General features: G+C 42.4%; 1 protein-coding gene across 2 annotated transcripts in view; it reads right to left on the bottom strand.

Annotated features, from left to right (window-relative positions):
* Nucleotides 1-26,057, bottom strand: part of LOC101869576 (zinc finger MYM-type protein 4) — a 38,561-nt gene extending 12,504 nt beyond the window's left edge. Inside the window, exons 1-21 of one of the 2 annotated variants that reach the window (XM_034069178.1) lie at nucleotides 25,944-26,057; nucleotides 15,446-15,488; nucleotides 14,503-15,051; nucleotides 12,857-12,924; nucleotides 12,090-12,260; nucleotides 9,265-9,343; nucleotides 8,578-8,830; nucleotides 7,796-7,970; nucleotides 7,467-7,679; nucleotides 6,892-7,042; nucleotides 6,119-6,234; nucleotides 5,716-5,988; nucleotides 5,081-5,231; nucleotides 4,648-4,820; nucleotides 4,135-4,285; nucleotides 2,543-2,683; nucleotides 2,224-2,261; nucleotides 1,530-1,674; nucleotides 1,135-1,259; nucleotides 593-764; nucleotides 11-64 (exon numbers count right to left, since the gene is read on the bottom strand). In XM_034069178.1, coding sequence (XP_033925069.1) covers nucleotides 11-64; nucleotides 593-764; nucleotides 1,135-1,259; nucleotides 1,530-1,674; nucleotides 2,224-2,261; nucleotides 2,543-2,683; nucleotides 4,135-4,285; nucleotides 4,648-4,820; nucleotides 5,081-5,231; nucleotides 5,716-5,988; nucleotides 6,119-6,234; nucleotides 6,892-7,042; nucleotides 7,467-7,679; nucleotides 7,796-7,970; nucleotides 8,578-8,830; nucleotides 9,265-9,343; nucleotides 12,090-12,260; nucleotides 12,857-12,924; nucleotides 14,503-15,051; nucleotides 15,446-15,488; nucleotides 25,944-25,985 — 3,283 coding nt within the window. In that variant the 5' untranslated portion in view covers nucleotides 25,986-26,057. The remainder of the gene's footprint in view (nucleotides 1-10; nucleotides 65-592; nucleotides 765-1,134; nucleotides 1,260-1,529; nucleotides 1,675-2,223; nucleotides 2,262-2,542; nucleotides 2,684-4,134; nucleotides 4,286-4,647; nucleotides 4,821-5,080; nucleotides 5,232-5,715; nucleotides 5,989-6,118; nucleotides 6,235-6,891; nucleotides 7,043-7,466; nucleotides 7,680-7,795; nucleotides 7,971-8,577; nucleotides 8,831-9,264; nucleotides 9,344-12,089; nucleotides 12,261-12,856; nucleotides 12,925-14,502; nucleotides 15,052-15,445; nucleotides 15,489-25,943) is intronic. The other variant, XM_034069179.1, reaches the window with a different exon arrangement.
* Nucleotides 26,058-26,604: the final 547 nt, after the last annotated feature.

Consider the following 26,604-nt stretch of genomic DNA (forward strand, 5'->3'; position numbering starts at 1 on the left):
TCTAACTGACCTTTCTCAAATAACTTGGGGTCCAGGAAGAGCTCATGCTCAGATGTCTGAGATCCTTTAGAAAAAGAAGAAAATCTGTATCTACAAATAACTGACAGCTTACACAACTAATACAAAATACTTTGAACACCAAAAATCTATGTATTACGTCATAACACTAACACATGTGAAGTGTCCTCTTCTCTACTACAGTTCTTCTAACAGCTTTCTATCTTGGTCACGCTGTTACAGGAGCAACAGGAATGCAGAACTAACCCATACTTGCTTTTCCAAACATTTCCATCCCTCCATGTTTGCTATTTGAGGCATTTTAGACAAGATGTTTTGTTTATTTCTTTTCAGCTTGTTCCACATTTATTAAATGGGATAACCACTGTCCAACAGTCTAACCTGCATCACCCTCTAAGAAGCCACCATAAGAAGCCTGATAGGAAAATATTCTTGTAATGCAGATGATTTGTCTTCTTGATTTTGACTCCTCCTAATGCACAATGATAATACCTGTTACTGATAAACCTTTGTGAAATTACAAAAGTTTCAGAAGGTGCAACTATATCCAGCACCTTTTAAAAAGACCACATACCACCATGCGAGTGTGTTTTTTCCTTCTCCTCATCTTCTGCAATCATTTCTGCCATCTGAAGGAGGTCAGCTTCAAATGGGTTTGTGGGAATCTTTTCCTTGATATCCTGAATAGTTTCAATGATCTTATCAGCATTATCCAGGGTAGTTGGGAAGAGCATGGGAACTGGTACCTATGGAACACGTGGAAAGTATTAGATTGATAGATTAGACTGATTAGATAGCATGTTTGAGGGTGATGTGAAACAGCAAATACACAAGGAAGGTTCCTCTCATTTAATCTTATACATATTTAAGACTACTGGATTTAACTTTAAACTCTTTCCACACTGGACAGCTTGTTTCATTTCTGCAATAACCCTATAAACTGGTAGTTTTGTATAATGATGATCAATCAAACGTGATGTGATAAGGAAAGAAAACGGTTTCAAGGACTTGAAATACCAGTTGCATGACTAGTCTTAAACCCCAATGACACTGCTCTGTGTCCTGTTCAGGAACAAGACTGTAACAACTTCTCTAGTGAGCTGAAGTATAACTTACAGGTACTGGCATCCCAAGTGGAACTGGTGTGTATTGAGTGTAGAGGTGAAGGGGCACTGGCACAAACACTGGCACAGGAACAGGTACCACAATGATCTGGGGTTGAACAACTTCTTCTTCTTCTTCTGTTATATTAAAAATAGAACAAAACAAAAATTGCTTAAAGATATGACCACCAGGTACACTCCAGAGTGTGCATAAGACTCATCACACATGAAGCTTCATGGATTTCAATGAATAGGAAATGTCTTGTAACTGCTACTTGGAAAATGCCATACAAGCTGAAAACTATTTAAGGTTTTAAAATACAGATTTAAATACTCTGTACATAATCCATGCATTGCTCTCTCAACTGCAACACAGGCTTCTATAAAACAGGTAGATTAGATACATACCTGTCTGGCATTCTTTGTTTTGTGTGTGGGGTTTGCATGAGGTGGCCTTAGTCTGTGTGATTGGCTTGCACAACAATGCTTTGTTTTTGAGAAGCCGGGGTGGTTGTGATGATGGCAGCTTTAGGGCATCTGTCTGAGTACTGGCCTGTTTGGAAAAATACAAGAGGACAGAGTCAATACTGGTTTGATGGATATCGTAAGATTTGTATTTGCTCTCTACTATGGGAGATTGAGCAATCTAAACCTCCCCTTGGTGATAAAAATGATCATTTAAAAACCATTGCAAACCCAGCTTGCTAATGATGTATTTCAAGCCCCAGCAGCCTATGCTGGTCCCCTTTCTCCTATGCTATTCCTCTTGACATCACATCCCATTTCTGAGCACTGAAGGTGGCCTCGAGTACAGAAGCCACACATGAATTGCTTGAGAACTACAGGCATCCCAAGAGCTACAATTTGACAAGCTTTGTCTTAAAACTTCTAACCAGGCTGTCAGTAGACAGAGAAAGACTTTTATACTGTACAAGTTCTATCCATTATTTCAAAAGCACACCTGCAAGCTGAATACCTTTTAAATTCCAGTCACAACCAGGAAAAGCAGTTACAAAATGTCAGTGCAAAATTCTTGGATACTTTACTTGTCATTGATACAATCTGGGCGAAAGTGAGAAAAAGAGGCTCTCGTGAAACTTACATCTCCTATTATTTTTGCTGTCACAGTAGGGACTGCACCTGTGAAGGAAAAAACCATACAATAGCCTCTGTACATCAAGGACCATAACCCATACTCTGCCAAGGTCAAGAAAAAGAACCCCCACTAAACCTCATTCCCTGGTGTATGCACATAAATGTAAGTCATTATTTAGATAAGGAAAGACAAAACTTTAAGGGTCTGCACTGATGTGAAGCAGGATGAAGAAGTGGCTCTTGTGCTCAGCTGGAAAAGATCCCTGAGCAAATACCAATGTTCAAGAGTAGAGATTTAAAAATACAGGTACATGCAGCAGTCTTACCCTGTAAAACATTGTTGGAGTTAACTGTAGGCTGGGCAGCAGGGGTGCTTGCAAGGGACACCACATGTGCTATGACAGGAGTTGAGTCCTTTCTCACAGAAGGAGGGCCTGATGAGGAAGCTGGTGCCATAGAAGGGTTTGCTGGACAGAAAGAGCATAAGAAAACTAAAATAAGCAATAATTCATAAAAGAGCATTTCTGAAACAACACCCACCCTCCAGATTTATCTCCAAATGAAAAAGCCTGCTGCATGAGAAGGGAATGTAGGTGCCAAAATGCAGCGTTTCAGTGTAAATAGGAGCTGGTTCCACAAGCAAACTTCAGCTGTTCTCCAGTCACTGGAACATTTCAGGAGTTCGCCATAGGATGAAAGTGGCTTTCTCTTTCTAATATTATGTGTATTAGAGAGCACCCAGGAGATAAGAGGACTGGACGCCTCACTGTGCTTGGTACAGACAGCAGAGATCCTGATAAATAACCGAGGTGAATTTTATGAGCCTCTCACAGGAATTCTTAGGTTTTTTTTCCATTTGAAAGCACCATTCATTGACCCATCACAACGAATCACCACATTTCATCCAACAATACTGTTCTGAGGCGCTCCATCACCCTGGAAGTCCCCAGGACAGAGAGACGCCTGGAGACCAGTTTTGCACTCGCCTCAGCTGAGGCTGCAGGCCCACTTCTGCAGAAGCAGGCATCTTGCTCTCCTTAGTAACAGCCAAATGTACTGACAAGATCAGGAATGTCACAGTGTACAGTTATGGCTTGGAAGTATAAAGTTACTCATATATTTTACTCTTATTCAGGGAAACAGCTCCCACTAACGTAAGCAGCAGATATGCACAAAGCTGAGGAGTTGAATATAGCCTGGTACACACTATAAACTTTCAGTTAATATTCTTTATTGCTTGTTGGGTACCTTACTGTTGCAGTCACCATCACTCAGTGGGAGATTATGCCCCTCTTTAGGATCAGTGCTATTTCTGCCCTTTGTTTCGCTTCCTCTTCCTGTCTTTATGGGCCTTTCTTCCTTTCTTCCCTTTGCATTTCATTCCCTACAGAAACTCACAGTTCCTATTCCTGTGGGCTTCATTCCCACCCTCCTTCCCATTCCATCTGCTAAAATAATGAGCAAGGAAACAGCTATTGCACACATTAATCTTGGCATTGGTACTTCAAGAACCAGCACTTAATGACACAGAAATGGTAACTCCTCATATGCCTACAGACTACACAGAACCAGCTACTTAAAGTGCATAGATGAAAATCTGTATTTACAACTATTAAGTCTACTAATTTCACCACTTGATTTTTTTTTGTTGAATGAACATTAACATTCTACCATGTCTGGCTACGTGGTGTCAAGTACAGGAGACAAGTAGGTATTTAACATGTCTTCAACAGGTTTCAGTACATTTTACCCACAAACTGTGTTTCATGAAAGTGTCTGAAAAGCAAGCGCTTTTGTTTCTTCTCAACCCCCCAGTAAAAGATACATCTTAAAAAGTTCACTGAATCCATTTTCCAAATACATTTCCATATCACTATCATGCACACCAAAAGACAATAGTATCCCCAGCCTGTTTTACCTGTGTTGTTTGGGGGTGGAGGGTCAGAAGCAATTTGCTGCTTACAGAACAACAGAATACAAAGCAGATTGCAAAAATGCTTGATTTCCCCATGCCATTTCATGGACTCACTGAGTTTACCTTGTCTCTTACAACCATCACACTTTGCCATCTAGGAAAAAAAGCAAGGGAGAAATTAAACACACTTGTGAATAGCAACAAAGTGTATAAACCCCCTTTGCACCCTGTTCAGCAAATACAGCATGAAGAAATCTGTCAGGGTGCATCATTTCTGCAGGGTAACATACAGCAACATAGCATTATCTACCTTCCCACAACCTGTATTAGGTTTTCTCTACATAGAAAACCAGTCCTCAAAAGTTTAGAAGGATTTACTCATCTCTCACATACATACAATATACTCCCATGGATACAGAGCTCAGCTACAGGTAGTTCACATAGTTCCTGATGTACAAATGTTCTTTTGCTAACACGTTTCTATTCTAGAGGTTGCTATGTGAGAATATTGCTTACCTGGTAAAACAAAACTGTGAATTTAGACATGCATTCCTCAGAGCAAAATTCCTCCATTTTCCCCCCAAAGAGATTCTGGACCAGTTTAGGGGAGGCCTGTAAACAGTAACTGCACATTTTACAGTGGTTTCCCCAGCGCTTAGCCAAGTCATGTTTATAGAGCAGTTTACAACCTAAAAAAGAAAATAGCAAAAAACCAAAAAACATCCTTTAATATCAAAATGACATTTGCTCAGCAGCTCTAGGTCTTGTGTTTAGTTATGTCTGTAATAATGTTGAAAGATTAAAACATACAGTGTGGACAAAGTGCTGTGTTTCTAAAAGTAAAACATTCCCAGTTTTCTAACCTAAAAAGATTAGGTTTCTCTATCACCAGTAATTTTAAGACAAAACACTTCTGACCTGTGTGAAACACAGTGCTGCCTTTCCTTACCTTCACTACAGAACGCTTTGTCTACGCCTGAGAATCGCACTGTCTCCTTGATAATCTTCTCAATTTTGCAGTATTCACACATTGCCATTACACTGCCCTTCTTCTTATATTCATCACAGCAGGTCTTCCCACAGAACTGGAACATTTTACCCTGCACCACAGCAAGAATGTTTTGGGTTTAATGTTTCAGTGTTTCACATTTCAAATCATACAATTTAATTGTTAATGAAAGCTCAGAAGCATCATCATGCCCTTGGAAGTCAACAACGGACAGCAAATAAGCCTCCTCGTTTAGCTTTATAACAAATACAGTACAATTTTCTGCAGAAAGCCTTCAACAGCGTGCTCTGTCCTTGCATTAAAAGGATCATTTCTGGGACCAAGATTGAGGAACGTGCTTGCCTAGGCAGGCAATCATAGGGTTGGGGTTTTGTTCACAGTTTTTCCTGGTTTTAAGATCAAAGAGCTAGTATCAGTATTAATTCTAATAACCACTAAATGACACAAAGATCAGTTCCAAATTCCTTCATAGCAGGTCACAGTAAGTGACAGAGCAGTACTGGCAGGCCACTGCATATACAATTTCCTGGGTTTCTGTTAAGAAAATGAGCTTGAAAAGCCCTAATTTTCATTACCTTGTAGTCAAGCAGTTCTGGCTTGGTTGTAAAAAATCTGTTACACTGCTGACACCTGAGTCTTACAACAGGGCGAGCAAAAGTGGCTTGCTGGGACTGGGCAGCCAGCCTCTGTAGACCAGCTGCAGCTGAACTGCTCATGGAGCTGGGGGACACAGTTGAGGTGGTTCCACCTGCAGATACCATTGCCCCCGAGGGAATGCTTACAATGACTTGACCTTGTGACAGAGGTACCACCGAGGAGTTTGTTCCTGCAGGCTTGTTGAACAGATTCTGCAGGAAAGCACATTGAGGAATTGAGCTCATTCTACAATATTACAGATTTCACCCAACATCCCAGATATTTCCACCATCAATTCATTAGTCTGTTAATTCAGCTAAGAAGAAATCCTAAATGTCATACCTGAAAAGCTGCTACACAACTGTAGCTGCAAAAATTGCGTATGCTCCCATCAGACATAGCCAAATGATACTGAGGGTGTGATGAGGTTTTACAGCTGTTGCACTGAACTTGAACACCTGAGGGTGAAACAGAGAAGAAAAAATGATTGATGCAACATCAGGTTGCATTGCAGATAATTTTGCACTGTGCATACAAGAACAGAGAATCTGAATGACAAGCCAAGGTACATACAGAAGCTCAAGAGGAAGTTTCTACAGAAGCAGACACTGCAGCTGCAGTGCCTGTTTCTTGCCAGATCCTTTAATTAATCTGCCAGTATTCCTAGGATGTCAGTAAGCATTTTTCCATTTTACAAGAAAAACAGCTGAGAATATGTTTGCCTAGCTCAATGCAACATTAGGCAGAGGTAGCTAAGCTGATCACCCTGGAGAACAAGGAGTTGATCAGTCACAGCAGGGATATGGCATACATTCACAGGACTGGATTTGTCTAGCTGGGAAACATACCAGCTGCACTTGCAAGAGAAGAAAATAGATGAAGGTTTATTGTCATCTTTAAACTCTCTAAAAACAAAGCTGAAATGGCTGTACCATCACTGTTAGGTTTATCTATAGTCAAAAGTCCTTAAGATCCCATCTCAGCTCCTCCCTTTAAAAACAAAGCCACTTCCCACCCTCCTAGAAAAGACTATCAGCCTTAACTTCCAACACAAATTAGTTTAGGCATGAGCTACGTGAAATTATGCTTCTAAAGAAGTGAAAGCATAAACTTACCTGCAGAAGTAACCATTTTTACTCTGTAAGCTGACAAGCAGTTAACAGAGCAAAACAGTTCAGTCTTTCCCAAGTTATTTGCGCTCTCAATCATCTCGACTGATGATCTCAAAGCCTTACACAGCGTGCAAGATGTAATTTTAGCTGACTTCTGTGGAAACACGAAAACTGGTCATTCTTTTGGAACTTAAGTGTCTTTATTAACCTGGAAATAAATCACTGACATGAATATATTAATTATCAACTAATTACTACTTTTCCTCTCCATTTAATTAAAATGTTACAATTTAGTAGAGAATGTTCAACTAGGGAGCACCTCAAAGGCTGAGAGAAGTCACAGTGGACTGCTGCTGAGTGGGTCCAGTGTGTCTTCTCACACTGGAATACTCTGGTAGTCAGTTCAGTGGTAAGGGAAACAGTGCAACATGTTTGGGCAAAGATTAAGCAGTCAGTGGCAAAAAGGAGTTATTTTAGACATAGATAGTAACCAAAATGATCAACTAATACATTTGGTGCTTCTTGGAACACTCAAAATCTAATCAAAGACATACTTTTAGTGTTCGATCAATATATACCTGTTTATACGCTGTCATACATGCTGAACTGCAGAACTTCTTTGACTGTCCCTCTATCTGAAGCACGTGACATTGGCCAGAGCCACTGTAGCAGTATCCCCCACAATTCTCACAGCAGTTCATCGTCAAGTTGTTAGCTGAGCGGAACTTGGAGAAGCAGGCATCACTGCAGAGCTTGTGTACAACGTTCTGGTAATTCACTTCGTGTCTAATCTGGAAGGAAAGAAAGAATATATAACAAAGAGAGAATATGTAAGTTCAGCTCTGAGATAACCGGTTGTCCTGGTCTAAAGGAAGGAAATCAAAATGAAAAAGAAGTTTGCTATTACCACTGCATTCTTCTGGCACATGCTGCACTTGCTTGAAATGCTGTTAGTGTGAATAGTAATGACAGGTTTCCTTTTCAGTTCATATGTAGAAAGACAAGACTGGCTGCAGAAATCCTTACTGAAGTTTGTATTGTCAAACTGGGCAGTGATTACATCCTTTGGATTTAGAATGTCTCTATAGATAAAAAGAAAAACAAACAGATAAAGAATTAATGTTGGCTTCATGTTAACTTGCTGTCCTTCTCTGCAGACTAAACATTCTCTAGAAGAGGGTGGATTCATTCAATTTAAAGCTTTTCTTTTTGCTGAGCTGAATACCTGACCTCGTTTTTCTTTGCCTATTAGGAAAATGGCTAAGTACAATTCTCAAGTAGGTATTCTGTGAACCACTTTGCACCTGGACTTAGGAGTGGCCTATAAATACATCAAGTGGTGTCATTAAATCTTTTCAAAAGAAACTGGGAAAAGGGAACTGTTTTTACAGTCTCTACTAAAAAAATAAAATTAGAAAGCAGGATGGGTGGAATAACCCCCTTTACCTATGAAAATACCAATCATAATGGGGTAGGGACCAAAAAAGTCACATTTTCTAATCACCGTGTAGTTGAGTCCAAAACGGTCTGACTCATATTGCAACGTTCCATCTCTTATCTCCCATCTACACTTATGTTTGTTGGCTGATTAAACAAACTGAACTTTCTCCTTATTTTTCTCTCGTTTGAAACAGTCCCTGGCAGAGAAGTTTCAAATTACAACTACAACAAATGAAAGCCCTGTCCTACTTTGAGCAGCTTGAGCAGGTTTTCTTGGTAGAAGCTGGTGGGCGAGAAGCTGGAACAGTGTATCCAGTGAGGCACAGTGTGGAGCAGAAGAGCTGGGTAGAGCCTTTCCTCTGGTATGCCGTTTGCCCCTTCTGCAGGATTTTTTTACAGCCAGAACAGGAAACCCGAACAGCTGTGCTTGGAACTGAAGGAAGCATTTTACTCATGCCAGAGGATGCCACAGCAGGCTGGAAACCTAATGACAGCTGTGGAGCTAAAAGGAAAAGAGACACACAGAGAAAACACAGAGTAACTGTTAGAGATGGATTAAAACACAACTCACTTGTGTGCAGGGGCAAGCACAAAGCTTATGACTTCACGTGGGTTGTCAGGGTCTAAAGGAGAATTAAATAGCAGACGAACTCTCCATAATGACATGCTCTGTGCTTGTTTTCTGTGTAGATTGTTTCAACTACTCTTAAGACTGAGAACGCACTTTTAACATCCCTAAAACACAGTCAATTTTCCTATGCCTCAAACACAATTGTTTTATAATTTCTGAATTTTATTGTTTCTAAAACAAACTAGGGTTCTTTTTCCTACTGGGGTCAGATAGAGCAAATGAAGTCCAGAATAACCTGCCAGGTTATTTGCAAAGGTGACATATTTTACAGATTTAACTAAAGTTAAATCTTGGCTATTACTTACCAAGAGGACTGCCACTGACTGAAAATACAGCACTGATTTTCAGCTCCCCTTCCTGAGATTTTGGCTGTTGGCCGTACTCCTAAAACAAAAGGAAAGGAAAAGGAGAACAAAAACACACATGTAAAAACAGGTTACATGATTTCCATTCTTTCATAGTGTTGTATTCAATATTAAGGACAAGAGGGTCCCCTGTGCCTCTTCCAAAGGCCAGGTTTACAAATGTTGCTGTATGACAGCCACACACAGAACCTGCCCAGAGGCTCACAGCAAACTATAACCCAGGGTCTCACGTGGAAACAGAGAAGCATGGCTGCTGGTGCAGTCCCCCTGCCAGCTGTACCCCAAGACACCTCAGAATTCACCCAGACAAAGCTTAAGGGAATCCTCTGCTTTCCATCACAAAATTTCCCATCTAGCAGTGTTCTGCTGTCCTTGCTCCTATCCTGTGGAACAAACTTTGTCTCCACATTAATAGATGATAATAATGAAACAGAGACTGGGACCTAGATGGTGAGAAGCATTTGGTACTCAATCATGAGTTAAGTACCTCAGAGTAGCCTAAGGTGAAGCTCCTCAGCAGACCAAAGCTGGCACCACTACAGCCAGACCATCACAGTCCCTGCTCTGACAGGCTTCAGTGAGAGGGGAATAACCTTACACTTCCTGCAAGATGAGAAAATCCCTGCAGGCAGTCGCTTGTGGAGTAGCTGACATACTATAAATTACTAGCTTACTCCACAGCAGCTATTCATACTTTGACACCATGCTTCATGCTCTCCGTAGAAATGTGAACCATAAAGCAGCTTGTAACACTCTACATGTAAATCTTAATAGGCTGAAAAGCATAATCTCTTGGAACTCCAGAGATGGTAAGATTTAACCTACTTACAGTCATCTGAGAGTAGTGAGGCATGATGTCATGTTATGACTGAGCTCAATTCACAGTTGCTGTCTGGCTGCAAGGTAAGCCAATTCAAAATCACTGAGCAAAGTTAAGCTCTCACTTCTCAGTGGCACCGAGCTGCTCCCTCAGCTTAAGTCATCTCCTAAAATCACACACCAGCATCCATGTAATACATGCTTAAACTTAATGCTTCTCTTACTCCTGTGGGAAAATGACAAGTTTCTATAGTAAGGCTACCAAACTATTTCTCAACAGCTTTCCCAGGAGTATAGGCAATGGTATTTATTCATCATCAGAATGAAACATTCAAAGCTCCAGTGAGAGAAGCTTTGAAGCTGTGCATGCGCATGCTGTGATGATGGGGTATAAAGCACCATTTTTTAAATAGAACAATTAAAAACTAGTTCTTTGCAGGATTTTAAGCATTTTAACTGCAGTTTCAGCCTTAGTCAATAAGAGGCAAATCCTGACATCAACTGTGCATGATCAACCATAGTTTCACAGCAGTGAAACGGTGCTGAAAGCCAAGAAGTTGAGCTCCAACTACTGGTCACAGCCAGAAATGCTCTTCTCTTTCAGAATGAACAAAAAACCAACAACCCCCCACGTTAATTGTAATCTAAGGCAAAACAAAATGAACCTTCATCAGTTCTCATACTTCTCCAGTATCAGGCAGAGTTGATGATTACAGGATTTTACTCCAGGAATTAATATTTTGGACATTACAGTATTTGATAATGTCCATCTAAACCGCAACAGATCATTAAATCCTTCAAGTCTTCACTTTTACTTATTAATATGATCTTTGATAACCACAGACATCTTGCATTGCATTCCCCACAAATCCACACAACAGATGCCACCCTGGGAGGACAAAGAATAGAGATTTAACCAACCTACACGTGGTTTCACATTATATACGCTTAAGGAAAAATAAACCCAATCCCATGACACTGAACAAATCGGAAGGGCAGTAAAATCTCAATAGTCTCAAATACTTTGCTTATTTTATTAAGCCAAGAGTATCACGGGAGAAGAAGAAAAAACCTTGGGAAGGTAGGTCCAGGGAGCAGAGGAGGTCTAGCAGAAGTACAGACTGATGGTAGAAAAACTAATGCCTGCACAAGAATACCGGCACTCTCATGCCGATGCAAGGGGGATGTTCTTTGAAGTTCTGCACACCTTCAAGTCCATGTAAAGTCTGGCATGTAACCCAAACATTAGCAGTGAGGAGACAGGAACTGCAACACAGATCATTTCCCTGGTGTCCTGCAGCAAACCAGGGGCAAAGAGGCCAGCTAGAGCCCAGCATTCCTTGCCCCAGCACCACTCAATCCACAGGTCAGACTTTCTCCATTTTGCAATTAGTGTCCCTATATCATCATAAAAAATGTCATCATCTCAAATGAGAAAGTCTCTTGAACACATGCTTAAATTGACTTCACTGACCTATATGTATTTAAAGGCTTTGCTAAGGTAAGACCTATAACTCTTAACTTAGAACAAGAAAAGCAACGAACCACTGTGCTTGCAAAGAGAACCTTTAGGAGGGAAGTAGCAGCAATGTAGTTTCAACTACACATCTCTCTGACTACCCACAAAGTATTCAGTAAGACATGACCTGCATTTTATTTCCTAGTGAGACCAAGTTGAGATAAAGTATCTATACTGACACAGATTCAATCATGAAAGTTTTACAGCACTTTGCTTTGTCTCTAACTGAAAAGCAAAACATTTTCAGTGACATGGTAACAGGATGTCAAAAAGTTGTGGGTCTGGGTTTCATGGTAGCTTAAGAGGGAAAAATCCTTCTACTAAACTAGTCAAATTTCGGTCAACAAACCAAATAAATCGCTGAATTTACATTCAGCTTATGTGGTCAGTTGGCAGACCAAAATGAGAAATGCAATGGGAAACTTACCTCGGAATTATCAGGTTCATCTTTAATTTTGTCTAACAGTCCCTGCTGTGGGGCCATAGCTTTATCATATTCGTCATCCAAAGGCTCCTCCTTAATTCTAATATTTGGTGCAAAGGAATTCCCCAGCTCTTGTCCAATAGATTCCTTACTAGAAAATAGGTAGCTAGACTCCTGAAACAATAATATGAAAAAGAATTCACCCTCCTGCAACTGCCATTAGGAGTTGGGCTGCTACCAAGGGGAGTTTCTGTTGCAGACCAAGAGAAATGGGTCCTGTCACTGGAAGGTGGGAGACACGATGGGCAGCAAGGTGCTGCCTCTACCTCCCTGCAGCACCCTCTGTCATCCCACCCCCAATCTTTTTCACTCCTCTGGACAAAGCAGAAGCCACCCAGCTCTTTAAGTTGGTTGTCAGTAGGGGCATCCAGTTGCTCAGGCAGTGTCTCCTGTTGATAAAACTGTTCCTTGTCTCATCTGGAAAAAAGGCAGCAGGCCAGATGGATGCATCCAGGTCTAGATTCGGCTCACCAGGCAGGCAGACCATGCTCAACATCAAAGTGGCTAACAAAAAGGAATCCTCAATCCAAAGAGAGGGTCAGCAAACTTTTACAACATAATATGCACTGCTTAAGTAGGAAAGATGGCTGAGAGTCAGAAGATCAGTTTTCCTGATACTCAAAATTTACACTCAAATACAAAATACGTATTTTGAATTATTCCAGTATATTGCTGCACTTGCAAAAGTGGTTGAAAGATCTATAGCTTACCCTGAAGTTAGTTTCTGGAGTTTGTGGAGCTAACTGCGTCCGTAAAGTTTCTTCTACTTGATTATGAACTGAGGAAAACATATACATTAAATATAAATGAATACAGAGTCCAATGCATTTCCTTTAAAGCTATCTAGAGTCTCATGCTGATCCCCAACCCCATAGTCTAGCAGCACCTCAGAAGTGTTAAACTCCTTCCTTTTCTCCTCCCTGCAAATACGATGGTATTCCTTAAACAGAACTGACATTTTATTATTCTATTGGGTCATTATTTCTCTATTCCAGAAAAATGGCTGTGATACTCTGAGGCAATCTGTTCCTTCAGTATTTTCTACACCCCTGTGGGCTCTGAACTCTCCTGGGCTTCAACATTTAAATCACATAATATCTTTCAGAGCAACAACTTCCATCCTTTTCTTTCCTGTTCTACTCTTTTTTTTTGCCTTTGCTCTCTTTCCCAGGAAACAGAAGCTTTTTTAGCACATAGCTTGTAAAAATTCTGGATTTGCCTGGATTCTGGATGCTGTCTACGAGCATTTACTCTTCCTATTTCAATACTGAGGGCTCTGCCTGAGGCTGCACAGCTTCCAGCCACAACCTTGTAACCGTAGCTATCTACAGTTTTCTTTTGCACAGAAATATTCCTCACTTGCTTTCCACCTGGAGGTACAAGTAATGAAACATCTTTAACTCTTCTTTATTCTAAAAACATCTGTATTGCTTCTCTATCATTTGTGCCACCTGGAAGCACTGGTTTTAAGATGCTCTTACCAGACATACAAAGTTTAAATACCAGAATTATAAGCTGTGAATCTGAACAAGCAGCCAGGAGGCTCTCACTTGCTGACCAACCCTCTCTCCATACAGTCTTCTGAATACAACTAAATCACACGTTCCAGCCTGGTTATTCCTAACTCCTTCATTCACTCTTCCACTGTAACTTTCAGAGCTTGGGAAGTCAAAACCAAGTGTGTGGGCAGAAAGACTACTGGTGACTGTCAGGCTCCCTCAGATGAGAAACAGACCACAGGCATCTCTGGTTCTCTCCATGTTGGCTGGACAAAGTCCAAGGCACAAGTATCTGAGGCAGGAGAGCAGTCTCCCAGGAAAAGCAGATCTCAAGCTACTCTCTGGCTGACTTCCTGCAGACACTAACACATTTCTAGCAAGCCTTTCCGTGCTGATACTATCAGATGCATGCTGCTTTAAATATGTGCACATTCATGAAGAATTGGTACTTTGCTCCAAAAAAATCTTTCCCAGCTATCAACTTCAGCTAAACTTCATCAACTTTTCCTTTAAGGAGTTCCAAGGTCTGTAAAATACAGTGAGGACAAAACAAAAGGAAGCTTGAATTGTCACCCAGCTTGGTTTAGAAAACCACAGCATCAAAGGATATGTTGAGGCTTTGAAACAAGCTGTGGAAGATGAGACCCCCCCTAATGCTGCCAGGCCCTTCTGCAACTCATGGTTCTACTCCAGAGTTCACCATGGTTTAGGGTTCTTTATGAAATGCTTCCCTGAGTACAGCTCTGTGTATTCTCTTCAACAAGATGGTCTTTTTAATAACTAGCCCTATTGCTGATTTCTGTCTAGTTCTTTCTTCCTCTTTGCTGGGTAGCCAGGTCTACGATGCCAACAGTTACCTGCTTTGTCAAGAAAACTGCTTTTCAATCTAGAATCCGTATCTTTTGGGATTTTTTCCAACCGTTTTTCACGATCTTGAAACTGTCCTTCTCTATTCTTGTCCTTTGCTGAAAAAGTCTCTTTGCCATTATCTCTTGTTATGCTAAAATCTTTCCGAGTTGATTTAAATACAGGGCCCTGCTCAAATGGTGAAGCGAGATCCTTTTGGATTGCATTCTGAACCTGAATTTCTTTTTCACTGTCCAAGTCATGATCTGTAACTCTCTTGCCCTCTTCCAAATGGTCTTCATCAGAAATTGCTGAAGAAAGAGTGTCTTTTGGAGTGAAATTCTGATCATCTTCATTGTCACTCCCCACAACGGGTATGCCTGCAAGATCCCCAGAGTTCAGAAAGAAATCATCATCGTCATCATCATCATCATCATCATCGTCCAGCAGTGAGTTTTCAGATCCTGTTCGATTCGGTATTCCATAAGATATGCTGTCGAGGGCAGGCGTTAGGGTGTTGTCAGTGTCCTCCGACATTTCTGCGTCCAGAATTTCACCACCTAGGGAGAAAAAAACCCATAAACAGTCAGAAAATTCACCAACTTTACATGTAAGAAAGGACAAGGGCAAGTGTCCTTTGCTAATCTGTTTGGTGCTGCAATTCCTCGAATACTCTAAACCTTCTTGGGCCAACGTTACTGGAAAACATTGCTGACATAAGGAACAGTTCCGTCCCACTCACCACATAGTGAAGCAGAAGCTGAACTGAGTAAAACTAACAAAAAACCCTATTAAATGCATCTCATCTGTAACACTTGTGGAGAAGGCAATGCACGAAGGTAATGGGCAGCAAGGGCCTGGAGAAGGGCAAGACAGTCTTTTTCAGCAGCAATGAGGCTTCTAAGAAATGTTTTGTGAAACTGTGGCCTTATATAAAGAAATGAAGATACTTACATTTTTCTGTAATATCAAATACCGCATCAGATTTATCTTCAAACTGTAAAAAGGAAAGCACTGTATCATTATCTTGGTCAGCTGCCATGGACTTTGCTAAAAAACACCCGATGAAAACCAAAACCAACAAGAAGGGTCACAATTCCTCCTCCTTCGTTTCTCATCCCAAGAAAAGTTCTATGGATTAAGACTCTCACATCACTGAGAAGTCACATTTACCCTAACAGGTGCACAAGTACATATAAAAAGGACACAATGACAATTCAGAGGTAGCATTGCTTCCCAGAGAAGGTGGAAGAGAGAAGGGAGAGAAGGACATGTCAAGATTTGCACTTTTATGTGACATACTTGTAGCAGGTGAGGATCATAGATTCTTCCCTCTTTGATGCCCTGTGATCCTTCACTTTCTCTGAACGTTATAAATGGCAAAACAGCAGCATATCCAGCTGCCACTGACATGGGCTGCACAGATCTGAAGGTTTCATCTCCCTAGCAGGGAATGTCCCCTTTCCAGGAGCAGTGAAATGTAATGGTTAACTTCCTGACAGTCACAAGACAATGGGTGTCAGTGGGAGTGTAACTGAAGAACAACCAGCTGACAATGCTGAATGTGGTGCAAAACATCCATTTACATTAAGTATTCTTTGCCAGACATTAAAATTGATGGCATGCTGCACTGCTGTCTGAAGAACTATGAGCACCCGGAATAATTAAAGTTTCCTTTAGAATGTCCAACTCATTAGCATCCTTCCCTTCTGCCAGAAAGATAACAGCAATTCACTGAAGTCATCTCTCCTTTCTCTATGTCTCCAGCTCAACACTTTCTTTTCTGGTAGATCCTGCTCACACTTCAATTCTTAAGCCATCTTAAGGCAAGTAATGGGATTTGGTAGCAAAGGGATGATCTCTAATTTCATTTAACTCAAGTCATTTAGTTGATAAATCCAATATTCTACAGGACTGTGATGGGAACTATTAGTTTGATAGCAGCCAGCTCCGGGAAAGGATGACAACATATCTTCCCAAGGTTCATCTGACAGCAAAAAGCCCATCCTTCTACTATCACATCCAGGTCTACAAGAAAAGTTAACTGCTTCAGCTTAATGACACACACGGAATGGCAAGAATCTGTCCAGCACTGTGAAGATCAAGACACTTGGATACTTCACCAAAACTTTCCAGCTTCTCTGAACAAACAGTTGAGGCTGAAAAAGTGAAATACAAAACCCATGGGAAAAAAAGGAAGTTACACATTTCTACAAGGCTGATGCAAGTCAATTCGTGGTAATTATCTAGAGGGAAAAAGTAAGGAAACACCTTCCAGGAAGGCCTGAGTTCTGCTATAACTATAATGATCCTTGGATGTCTCCAGAGATGCAAGTTTAATGTTGACCTGGAAGTCCACTTGTAGTCAACCAAGTTTACACCAGTGTAAAATGAATCCCCATAAATAGTGGATATACTTAGTGCTGAGGACACACACAGTGGTGCTGTACTGGTTCTGCAGAAGAACAGAAAGAGGAACTTGTTGCCATTTGATAATAATATCAGAAAATGAAGCCCTGGGAGGCAAAACCAAGCTAGCCTGGGTCCTTTTATCTACACTGACCTCCCCTGATGCTTTTCTTGCTTCCTGCCAGCAATGCTCTTTCTTCTCCAAAAAAGTCTCAGACAACCTGTAGGTCAAGCAAGAGAAGTTTTCAGCTGAGACGAAGAATTAGCTCATCCTTTTCTTGAAGCAGGTTTATATCAAAGTAGTTCTTTAACTCTTTTGAGATCCAGAGTACCTGTGGAAAAGTATTCCAGGTTCTACTACAGTCCCGGTTACCTTATAGATCCAAGCCCTGGGTATTCCTCCTCCCCTGGAGATAATAGACCTTTTACTAATAGGTGACAAGACCAGAAACACCATTATTAGGAAAAGAATACATTTTGCTGTCTGGACCTCTCTGTTTCACTTGAAGTCAGCACACAGGGCCACCTGCAAGAGCACATCAGAGACTACCAGAAATGTTTTGGACAACCTGGAAAACATTTACAATCTACCTGGAAGGAATCCAAAACACTTCCCAACCGCAAGGTCATCCTAGGGAAAATAACCCACCCTATGTTGTTGCCTTTCTCTTTCTTTTGTAAGGCTACCAGAATAAAAGAGATCGTCTTGAATATTTTCTTCCTTTAAGAGATTTTAGGTGCAGAGGAAGATCTATATCTGTGGTCAAAAGCTTCCACTACAAGTATTTATATAACAGGAACTTCAGTATCTGATAATATGAGCAGTCTTATCTAACCACCATCTAGTTTCTGATGGTGAGCAGCATCACAACTCCCACATGGTATAAAACCAAAGAGAGGAAACTAGGGGAAGTGTTTATACGCTTCTATGTGGATACATATGTATTTGCATACACATAAATATATACATATATATATATCCCATAAATTACTCATTCCGTAGCAGTCTATAACTGCCATAAGCCCTGATGACGGCTCATATATTTTCTTCTGAATGAGTGTGGGATAGTCCCTCACTTACATACATTTCTATTCCCTTCCTGAATCCTATTACAATCTTGTTTAATGCCGTCTCAGAAGGAAATTTTGTATATCAATAGTTACATGAAATCACCTTAATCAGTCACATAAATTGGCTTTCACTGCTCTTGTGTTACATGGAAATGTAAACAATAATGCCCACTTTCCTATTTCTATATTATTCTATTTCATTTCTGTAAGGCAATTCCCTCTCTCACCAGTCCTGGTCAGTTGCCATCACTCTTAATTTCCTTTATTTCTTCTGCTCAGATTTTTAAAGAGTTGGTCATTAGTGGAATAAAAGTACCCTCGAGGCAAACACGAGCCTGATCCATCGGATGGCATTCCCTATGGGTCCTTTTGACAGAATTAAGACAAGGCACTCAAATATCCCAGATTAAGTCCTAAATAACCACAGAGTGGAAAGGATCAAGGACAGTAAGATTTCTCTTAAAACACTCTAAGCTTTAACTCCTCAACACAGTTCTCAAAAGGCACTTGCAGTTGTACAACAAAACTCCAGGACATCATATTTTAAAACACCTCCATTCAAGCATTTTGGCTAGTACTTTGCCAGGGAACAGCTTAATAATACTTAGTGCTTTAAAGTAGTCAACATTCCCTAAGAGCTTAAGGCAGAACAACTGAAGCTTGATATTAGCTAAATTAAATGGTTTAGGATACATTTTCCTTAGTAACTCTTTCTCATTAGCACTCAGATTGCACTAAATATAGGAAACAAAAGTACAGAAATGGTGACAAAACAGTCAGGCATTCCTGGAACCAATGTGTTTTGCTTTAGATTACTATTTATATAAAGACAGTATTGCTTTTATATCAAAAATAATAATCCAGTAGGTATGCTGCTATTTTTTAACAACTGTATATAGGACTCCAGGGGAACAGTGCTACATCCTCAGCACTACCCTGGCTTTGCTTGGAGCAGGTGACAGAAGGATACTGTTTACACTTGAACCTAATGTGCTAATTGGAAATAACTAAAAACCTTTTCAATACTCAAATGGTGCCACAGTATCCACAAATCAAACAACTGCTGCATTATTTTGGTGCAATATAAAGAGAGAAGGTGCTTGTGGCTACAACCTTGTTTTGACTGCAAACCAGAGGATTTCTTTAAAACGAACAAAACAGCACCGCAGCTTTACATATACAGGCATGTATCTTTCTAGGAGGCCTTCTGAAGTTTGATCCTAGGTTTTACTGCATCCATAAGCAAACTGTGTAAAGGAAGCAGATGTTAAGAACACTTCAATTCAAATTAGTCAGAGATGATTCTGGTCTGTTCAGTTGCCTTGTCCCTGTACACACAGCACAATCCTCCCCCCCCCCCAAACTTCAGAAATCATTAAACTGATAAAGAAGACACAACTTGAAAGAAACAAGTAATTGCAATTGTAACCGCTGTTGTTGAAGTGGGAGGGGTGAGCTCAGGAAGCATCCCCTGACCTTTTACACATGACACCCCTGGCAGGGATGCCAGGCAGCCGCGCTGCACCTCTGCTGCGGAAAAGCTCCGCAGTACGAGCACAGCCGAGCAGCGGGGCTCTCCCGGAGCTGCTTCCTACCGAAACCAGCCAGCCCTATAGATTCCTACCTCCGGAGCACCAGGGAAGGAAGAGCAGCGGGTAACAAAGCGCAGCCTGCCGCAGATACCTGCTACAGGAACAGCACGGCTGCGGCAGGAAGAGAACCCGCCGGGGTCAGGCTAGCCATAGAGCTGGGCGTGCGATGCGGGCCTGCAGAGCCCCCTAGCAGCCCCGGCTGCGGCCCCGGCGCTGCGGGGCACCACGCGTGGCTCCACACGGGAGAACGGGTTCGGAGCCGCCGGTGGGGAGGCTGCGAGAGGGAGCCTGGAGCATTCCGAGTCCTTGAGGCTTCCCTGGGCGTCCGAGCCACGCTCAGGACTTCCAAAGATCGTTTTTAATCGAGGCTAAGAGGAATGAAATTGATACCGGGATAGGCGATTTTAAAGGCAAATCCTAAACCCTCATCTCTACACATGAACAAAGGCAGGCATCTTTCAGTTTCTTGTGGCTCCCTATCTTTCTGTTCAAGAAACATATTCATACCTTGCATCTCACTAACTTCACCGTCAGTTTGCATCTCAGTCTTGAAGTACCAGGAAAGAAGATTCAGACACATGCTGGTACCCTTCCCTTGTGTGGGTTTAGAATACTGACTGATTCACCAGACAGCACAGGGTTCAGGACATCAGTGTATCACCCTGTCCCCAGCTTTTTCAGACATCCCTGAGCTGCCTGAATATTCACAAACCAATTCCAAACAAAGCCCCTGTTGACTTCATGGTTTCAGATCCACCCAACATGCACACACAGGTTGCAGCCTGTTACCAACCTATACAGGAGCAAGTAGATGAGCCTGTCAACACACAGAAAGTTACAGTGTGCCTTGCTTACTCTGAATGATCAGTGGTTTTAACCTACCTACAAAAACCAGAGCCCTTCTCCCATCTGCCCACAGAGCAGGGATTTGAGAAGGAAGCAGCTCCACAAAGAAGGCTTCACCTCGCAATGGGTTTCTGAAAGACATCAGTTTGATGTGCTGATTTGAAGCCTGCTAGACGTGTGGGCTTTGGCAATTAGCAAACACACCCAGACACAAAACACACATCAAGCAAGCAAACAAACCAAGACATCCACAAGAAAGGCTTTCCTTGAAAAACAAAGAACTTCTCCAAACATGACTATGGCTATGCACTGAACTTTCCTGCTGCTGTTGAAGACACTACAAACCACCACTGACACTGGGATTTCAGTTACACTAGATCTGCAAGTGAGCTGAAATAAAGGGAATTCCCATTTCTCACAGCAGAAGTCAGAAAAGCTAAACTTGATGTAAAAATGACCAAAATCAGAACAGGGTCCGTACCATAACAATGGATGCTTCTGCTGCAACACTCAGTGGGTAATTACTCCAAACCAAGTATTTCATTTTAGTTCCATATTTTAGCATCCCACAAGGAAGACAGCACTGCCCAGATTACAGATGTATACTTCTGGCCAAGCTTTCAGAAGTATAGCTGTTTAGAAGATCATGTTCTACAAAGCATGCAATCTCCTTAATTCCACTGAATTCAGAAGCTGACTAGCTCTTAGAGAGATATCACCACATCTTTTAAGGGAAAACCAGTCCATATAAACCAACTAAAAAGCAGCGAGGGTAAGAATCTGGGGTGCAGGACCGGCACTATAACCTCAGAAAGATCCTTCTACTCAATGCCTCTCCCAAGAGGATAATAAACCATCTCAGTAATCGCTTCCTAATAGTTACCTTACTAAAAGGGGAAAACCCCCAACTTTCTGTCAATTGATCTTTAAAGAAAGTGAAAGGTATAAGCTGAAATCATCTGCTTTTCATTAGAACCTGTCCCCAAAAAGGAAGCCTACAAGATGGTTTTCATGCAAATCGGGCAAATTGACAAACATAGCACCTTCTGCTTGTTGATAAACGCAGCAGGGATCATCAGCCCTCCTTCACAGAATGGTTTAGATGTTAATAGCCCACACTGGTGAATCAGCTTCTCTACCATTAGGTTCTGCAAGTCTTTCCCGTATTGTAAGAGTTTGCTGACAACTCTCATAACACCTACAACTCCAGTCCCATTTGTAGTTTTTGCTCTGGTTGGCTTTTACTATTTCTTTTCCTGTGAAGAAGTGGTTCTTACAACAGGCAGTTTAGTTGGATGTGCCACTTTCTTTGCAGGTATTATTACAAGTAACCAAGGCTCTTGGGAATGAGCTGCCTGAACACCAGTAAAACCCCACAGAAACGCCACTGGTACTCTGTGATCAGAGCTCCTGTGACTGATGGCTTCATGAAGCCCCAAGAACTGCCCTGTTCTAGGAACAAACAAGACTGCACAAAACACCTGCAAGTACTTCAACAGCATCAGAGTGAGAGTTCCAACCACTGATCCACCTCTGCTTGGCTCTTCTGCCTGCAGGTAAGCAATGGAGCTAACGCTTGCCTTGTACTGGAATCATCACCCCAATATGTCTTAAAACATATTTAACCAATCTAGTCAATTTTGAGATAGCAGATATTTTGCCAAAAAACACAGAAAGTTTAATTTTTTTGCAGAGCACTATAACAACTCCTGCCAGGAAATATTAAGCATAATAAAGGCCTGTAAATAGTCTGCATTAGCTAAACTGTATTCCATAAATGCTTTCTTGGGCAAATAAAGACATTTAATAAAGTTGAAATGCTTTTAGACTGTTTTAACAAATGTCAAGATTAAAAAAACCCACACAAGTTAGTGAAAAATAATAAAAGAAAGCAAGTACTTCAAAATCTCTCCTGTAGGAATAACTCTGTGCAGTTGTGCTAATTCTGTCTCAGGCTCTTCTTACCTAAATTTAGACAACTAAACATTAGTTTATTAGGTCAGTAATTCAGGTTCCCTCTTTTTGCAAAGGAAATGAAGAGATTCCTGCAGCAGCAATGCATCCTGCCCCATGACTGGGCAGAGGATCTTTCAGAGATTCCCATCTGATGGCAGAAAGAGTACAGAGAACCCAGGTGAGAGCAGACAGGTAACTGTTATCTGGGTACAAAAAGCACAAAAAGATTGCAAATGGAAAGCAATTATTCCTACACCCTCCCCTGCCCTGATCTTGGACCAAGCACTTGGTGAACTCAGGACCAAGACTCAAATTTCAATACTAAACTTCTCCAGCCTCTTAGAAGACTTCAAACACTTCTCTGAATCTGGACCAGCTATCTAAAGGGAAAAGGACCAAATGTAAAAGTTAAGTTTTGGTTTTGTTACCAAAAAACTGCAATAAACTGAGGGAAAAGCCAATGTTAATTGGAATGTCTGGGAGGAATGGTGGGATACAAGAGTCATCACATGAGACAAAAGTGAAGATAACGTCAGAATGAATTTCCACTATCCTCATCATGCAAAGGGCCTCAAAGTGGGCATCAAAGGCTGACTTGACTTCTCTGTATCTCATAGAATGGGAGAAGACCTCATGGGAAAAACTGACATCCATTACACTTGGTTTTTAGAAGGTGAATGCAAAACTTCTGCCATCAAAGCATCCTCTAAGAGATGCACAAGCCTTTGCAGAGAAATGTTCTCATCATTGTCTTTGTACCATTCGAGAGCAGTCCCGTCACAAACCTTTCTAAATGAGGTGATCCTTCAATTTTTAATTAAAGCCATGCAAAATTAAAGCTGTTTTATTGAGGCAGCCACCGGGTGTTCACCTATTCACACCAAATTCATTTCCAAGAGCTGGAGTGTCACATTACAGGAGTTAGCACTCCTACAGGCATAAATAAAAGATCATTCTGTTCAAAGTATCAACTGTTCAAGACAAGGATATTATTGTATATTATTCAATATGCAAATTAAAGTCGAATTGCCACAGATATTTGTATAAACTAATTAAAATCCCCCTACAAGCACCTTCCAGGTTAATCTTGATATTGTTTTGCAACTATGAAAAGTTAAATATGTTGGTGTCTTTTCCTTAGGAAAATGAAACAGTTTTGATTTGGGGCAGAAATGAACCTTCTCTAAAATACAAATTTAGCCATAAAACTTTGTAGATATTATTAAATCAAAATTAGACAAAACCTCCACGTCAGTCTTTCACTAGCAAAAACTTTCTGGTTTACTTTGTGGCTCATTATGGTGGATTGAGCTAAAACACAGCAACTGCTCACAACGGGCCTGACAAAGAGCCAGTTCCAGCCTAAACGCTTCTGGATTAACGATATTTGCCAAAGATCTTAATAGTGAAAAGAACAATCCTGAACACACCAGCACCTGCTCAGCTCCTCTCTGGAGAAGTTATTAAATTAGTCTTTGTTTATTCCATACTAAAGAAAACAGGGTTTTTATAAGAAATGCTCATTATTCCTCAGGTATGGGATTTGGAAGAGTCCATCACTGTGACCTCCTGTAGAATGGGAGCTGGACAGCTATGGAGAAATGGGATACACAGGTCTTCCAAGACCTCATTAATTATGGCTTTAATGGAAGATGCACAAGTGTCCTGTACTTACAGTATGTTAATCTAATTTTTCATAGCCTCCATCAGTAAATCAATTAGCTGGGAAGGATTCGCTCCTCCCCATGGTCCTCAAGAACTTGTTGGTGCTTAAACTGGTTTTGGAATGGAGAGAAGAGGAAATTCACCTCTCAGACTCTGAAGGTTACAGACTGACAGAACACAGTGCACTGCTGCTACTACTCTGTTAAAATCTCACAGGAACCTTTCTGGCACAATTAAGATTAACCTCACTGTCAGACTTGGGACCAGGAAGGGATTTTCCTTCAAGCTAGACTGGCAAGTTGTGCTTTCTCTTTCCTCACTCATGTGGAGCAACTCCACTTTCCTGGATCTTTCCTCTGCTCCTGCAGGAGCAGAGAATGTTGTCAATGCCACCAGCACAAGGCTTTCCATCCTGCACAGGGACAGATGGAGCAGTAATTGATGGAGACTTCTGGACTTTCCACCTCATGGATAATTAGCCAACCGACAGAGAAATGATTTGTTCTGAGGCCAGTGAAGAGGACATGAACTTGACAATACTGTTTTGCTATTCCTTAGCAGATAATTGGCAAGCTTGAAAAGAAAAGGCAATCTTTTTTTTTCCACTGACAATACCAGGTAATGACAGATAAATTGAGCACATCATGGCAAGGAGCATGAAGAGACCACTGGACACCAGTAGAGCATAACCTTTCTGAGCAACCTGTTCCAATGCTTGACTGTCCTCATGATGTATTTCCTTACATCACTAACATTTCAATTCCTGTGAATGAAGTTTGAGATTTCTTAAGTTATTGTCCTATATGAAGCCTCTTCCCTTTAAACTTCTTGAGGTAGCCAAGAACCTAATCTCCTAAAGACTTACACATTTATAGAGTATCTGTGAGCAATCACACAAAATTCTTTGGGATTGCTTATTAATAAGTGCAAGTGTCCAAAAGACACAGGTCTGAGACAACTCAGTGATGATGCTCATTTCAGAACTGCAGAGCAGACAAACATCTGTGCAACTCCTCCAGGCAGAACCTGGAAGGTAACTATTGCATTTAGCAACAACTAGTTTTACTGCAATCGCAAGTTTCACGTTGCTTGAAATAAATTCAGCAAATTAAACTTCTCTCATGTACAGGAATGGAAAACTTGAGTGTTCTTGTCCTTCTCAAGGCTGGAAAATGGGAACACATCTTCGTCTTTGGGAAAAGGGAAGTGGACAGCTCAGAGTATTGGAGCAGGCTATGGGCTCTTCCGTGCAAATGTAACAACCTCATTTCTGCAGGGAAGCTTTCAATCCAAAGTTACATGATGCAGGAAGGGGACTTCACTTGTTGCAAGATTACATTGAGCCCTGTTAAAAAGTTACTCTTCCATAGTTACTTCAACCCTGTGGACCGCAAAGAACCTTCATGTAACACAAAGTATTTCTTCCAGCAGAGGAGGGTGCCCAGTGCCACGCTGATGGAGGACCACATCACAGGGCCAGCAGCTGATGCTGCTCACACCAGTTACAGCCCGAGGACCTGAGTCTGGATCAAACTGCCATCTTGACTATGGTTTGAATGGACAATCACAGTGAATTTATACAAAGCAGCAAGAACAGTGGGTTTTAAACCAGGAGGCTGGCGGTGCTGACGGATCCTGCTACCTGTAGGTTTATCATGCAGGTGACACAAAGATGCTCACACAAACGATGCCCGGACACTCGTTCCAAGCCTCAGGGGGCAGCGTGCCTGGCAGCACGGAGGGGGCAGCCCTGCTGCCGGCTGCAGCGACCGGACAGCGGCAGCTGGGGGCTGCCCGTGTGTGCCCCCCCCCGGGCCCGGCCGCTCAGCCCCCGCCCCGGTGGGACCGGCCCTCCGGCCCCCTCCCACCCGATGACCCCTCCCCTTTGACCTCCCCTCTCGCCCCCCACTCACCCTGGCACGGGGGGCGGGCCCCTCCTCCTTGGCCTCCGCCATGTTGCGCCCCCCCCTCAGTTGTCCCCAGCCCGGGGCGAGGGGCCGGGGTCCGCTCCTCTCGGCTTCCCCTCCTGCCGGGGGGCACCGGGGGGTTCCAGGGGAGCCGGGGCTGCGGTGGGACGGGGCTGGCGAGGGCCGGGGGGGCCGCGGCTCCGTCGGGGCGGCCGAGGGGAGGAGGGGGCCAGACCCGGCAGGCCGCGAGCCCTCTTAAAGCTGCAACGACAAGCCCAGCGCGGGGCCTCAGCGCGCCTGCGCCCCGCGCCTGCGCCGACGGCGCGGCCCCGCCTCCCAGCGCCCCCCGCGCAGGCGCAGTGCGGGCGGTGCAGGGCTAGGCCTGGAGCTCCCTCAGAGACCCGGAGGCCCGAGGAGGGCAGAGGTGTCCGGGGGCATCCGGTCGGGGCCGGGCAGGAGGTGCCAGGCTGGTCCCGGGATGCGCCAGGGCCTGGCGGGCTTCGACCAGCCCCATGGTGGACACAGGGCTGTGACCTCGTGGCAGGGCCGCCAAGCAGAGGCAGCGGTGGCGGTATTGGTGGTGAGCTTCTGTGGCACCGTGGGCTGCACCTCACCACAGCTCAACACAGCTCAACGCACATCACCGCAGCTCACCTCTGCTCAATGC

Source organism: Melopsittacus undulatus, chromosome 14, assembly GCF_012275295.1.
Source record: "Melopsittacus undulatus isolate bMelUnd1 chromosome 14, bMelUnd1.mat.Z, whole genome shotgun sequence".
In the NCBI taxonomy this organism is placed as follows: domain Eukaryota; kingdom Metazoa; phylum Chordata; class Aves; order Psittaciformes; family Psittaculidae; genus Melopsittacus; species Melopsittacus undulatus.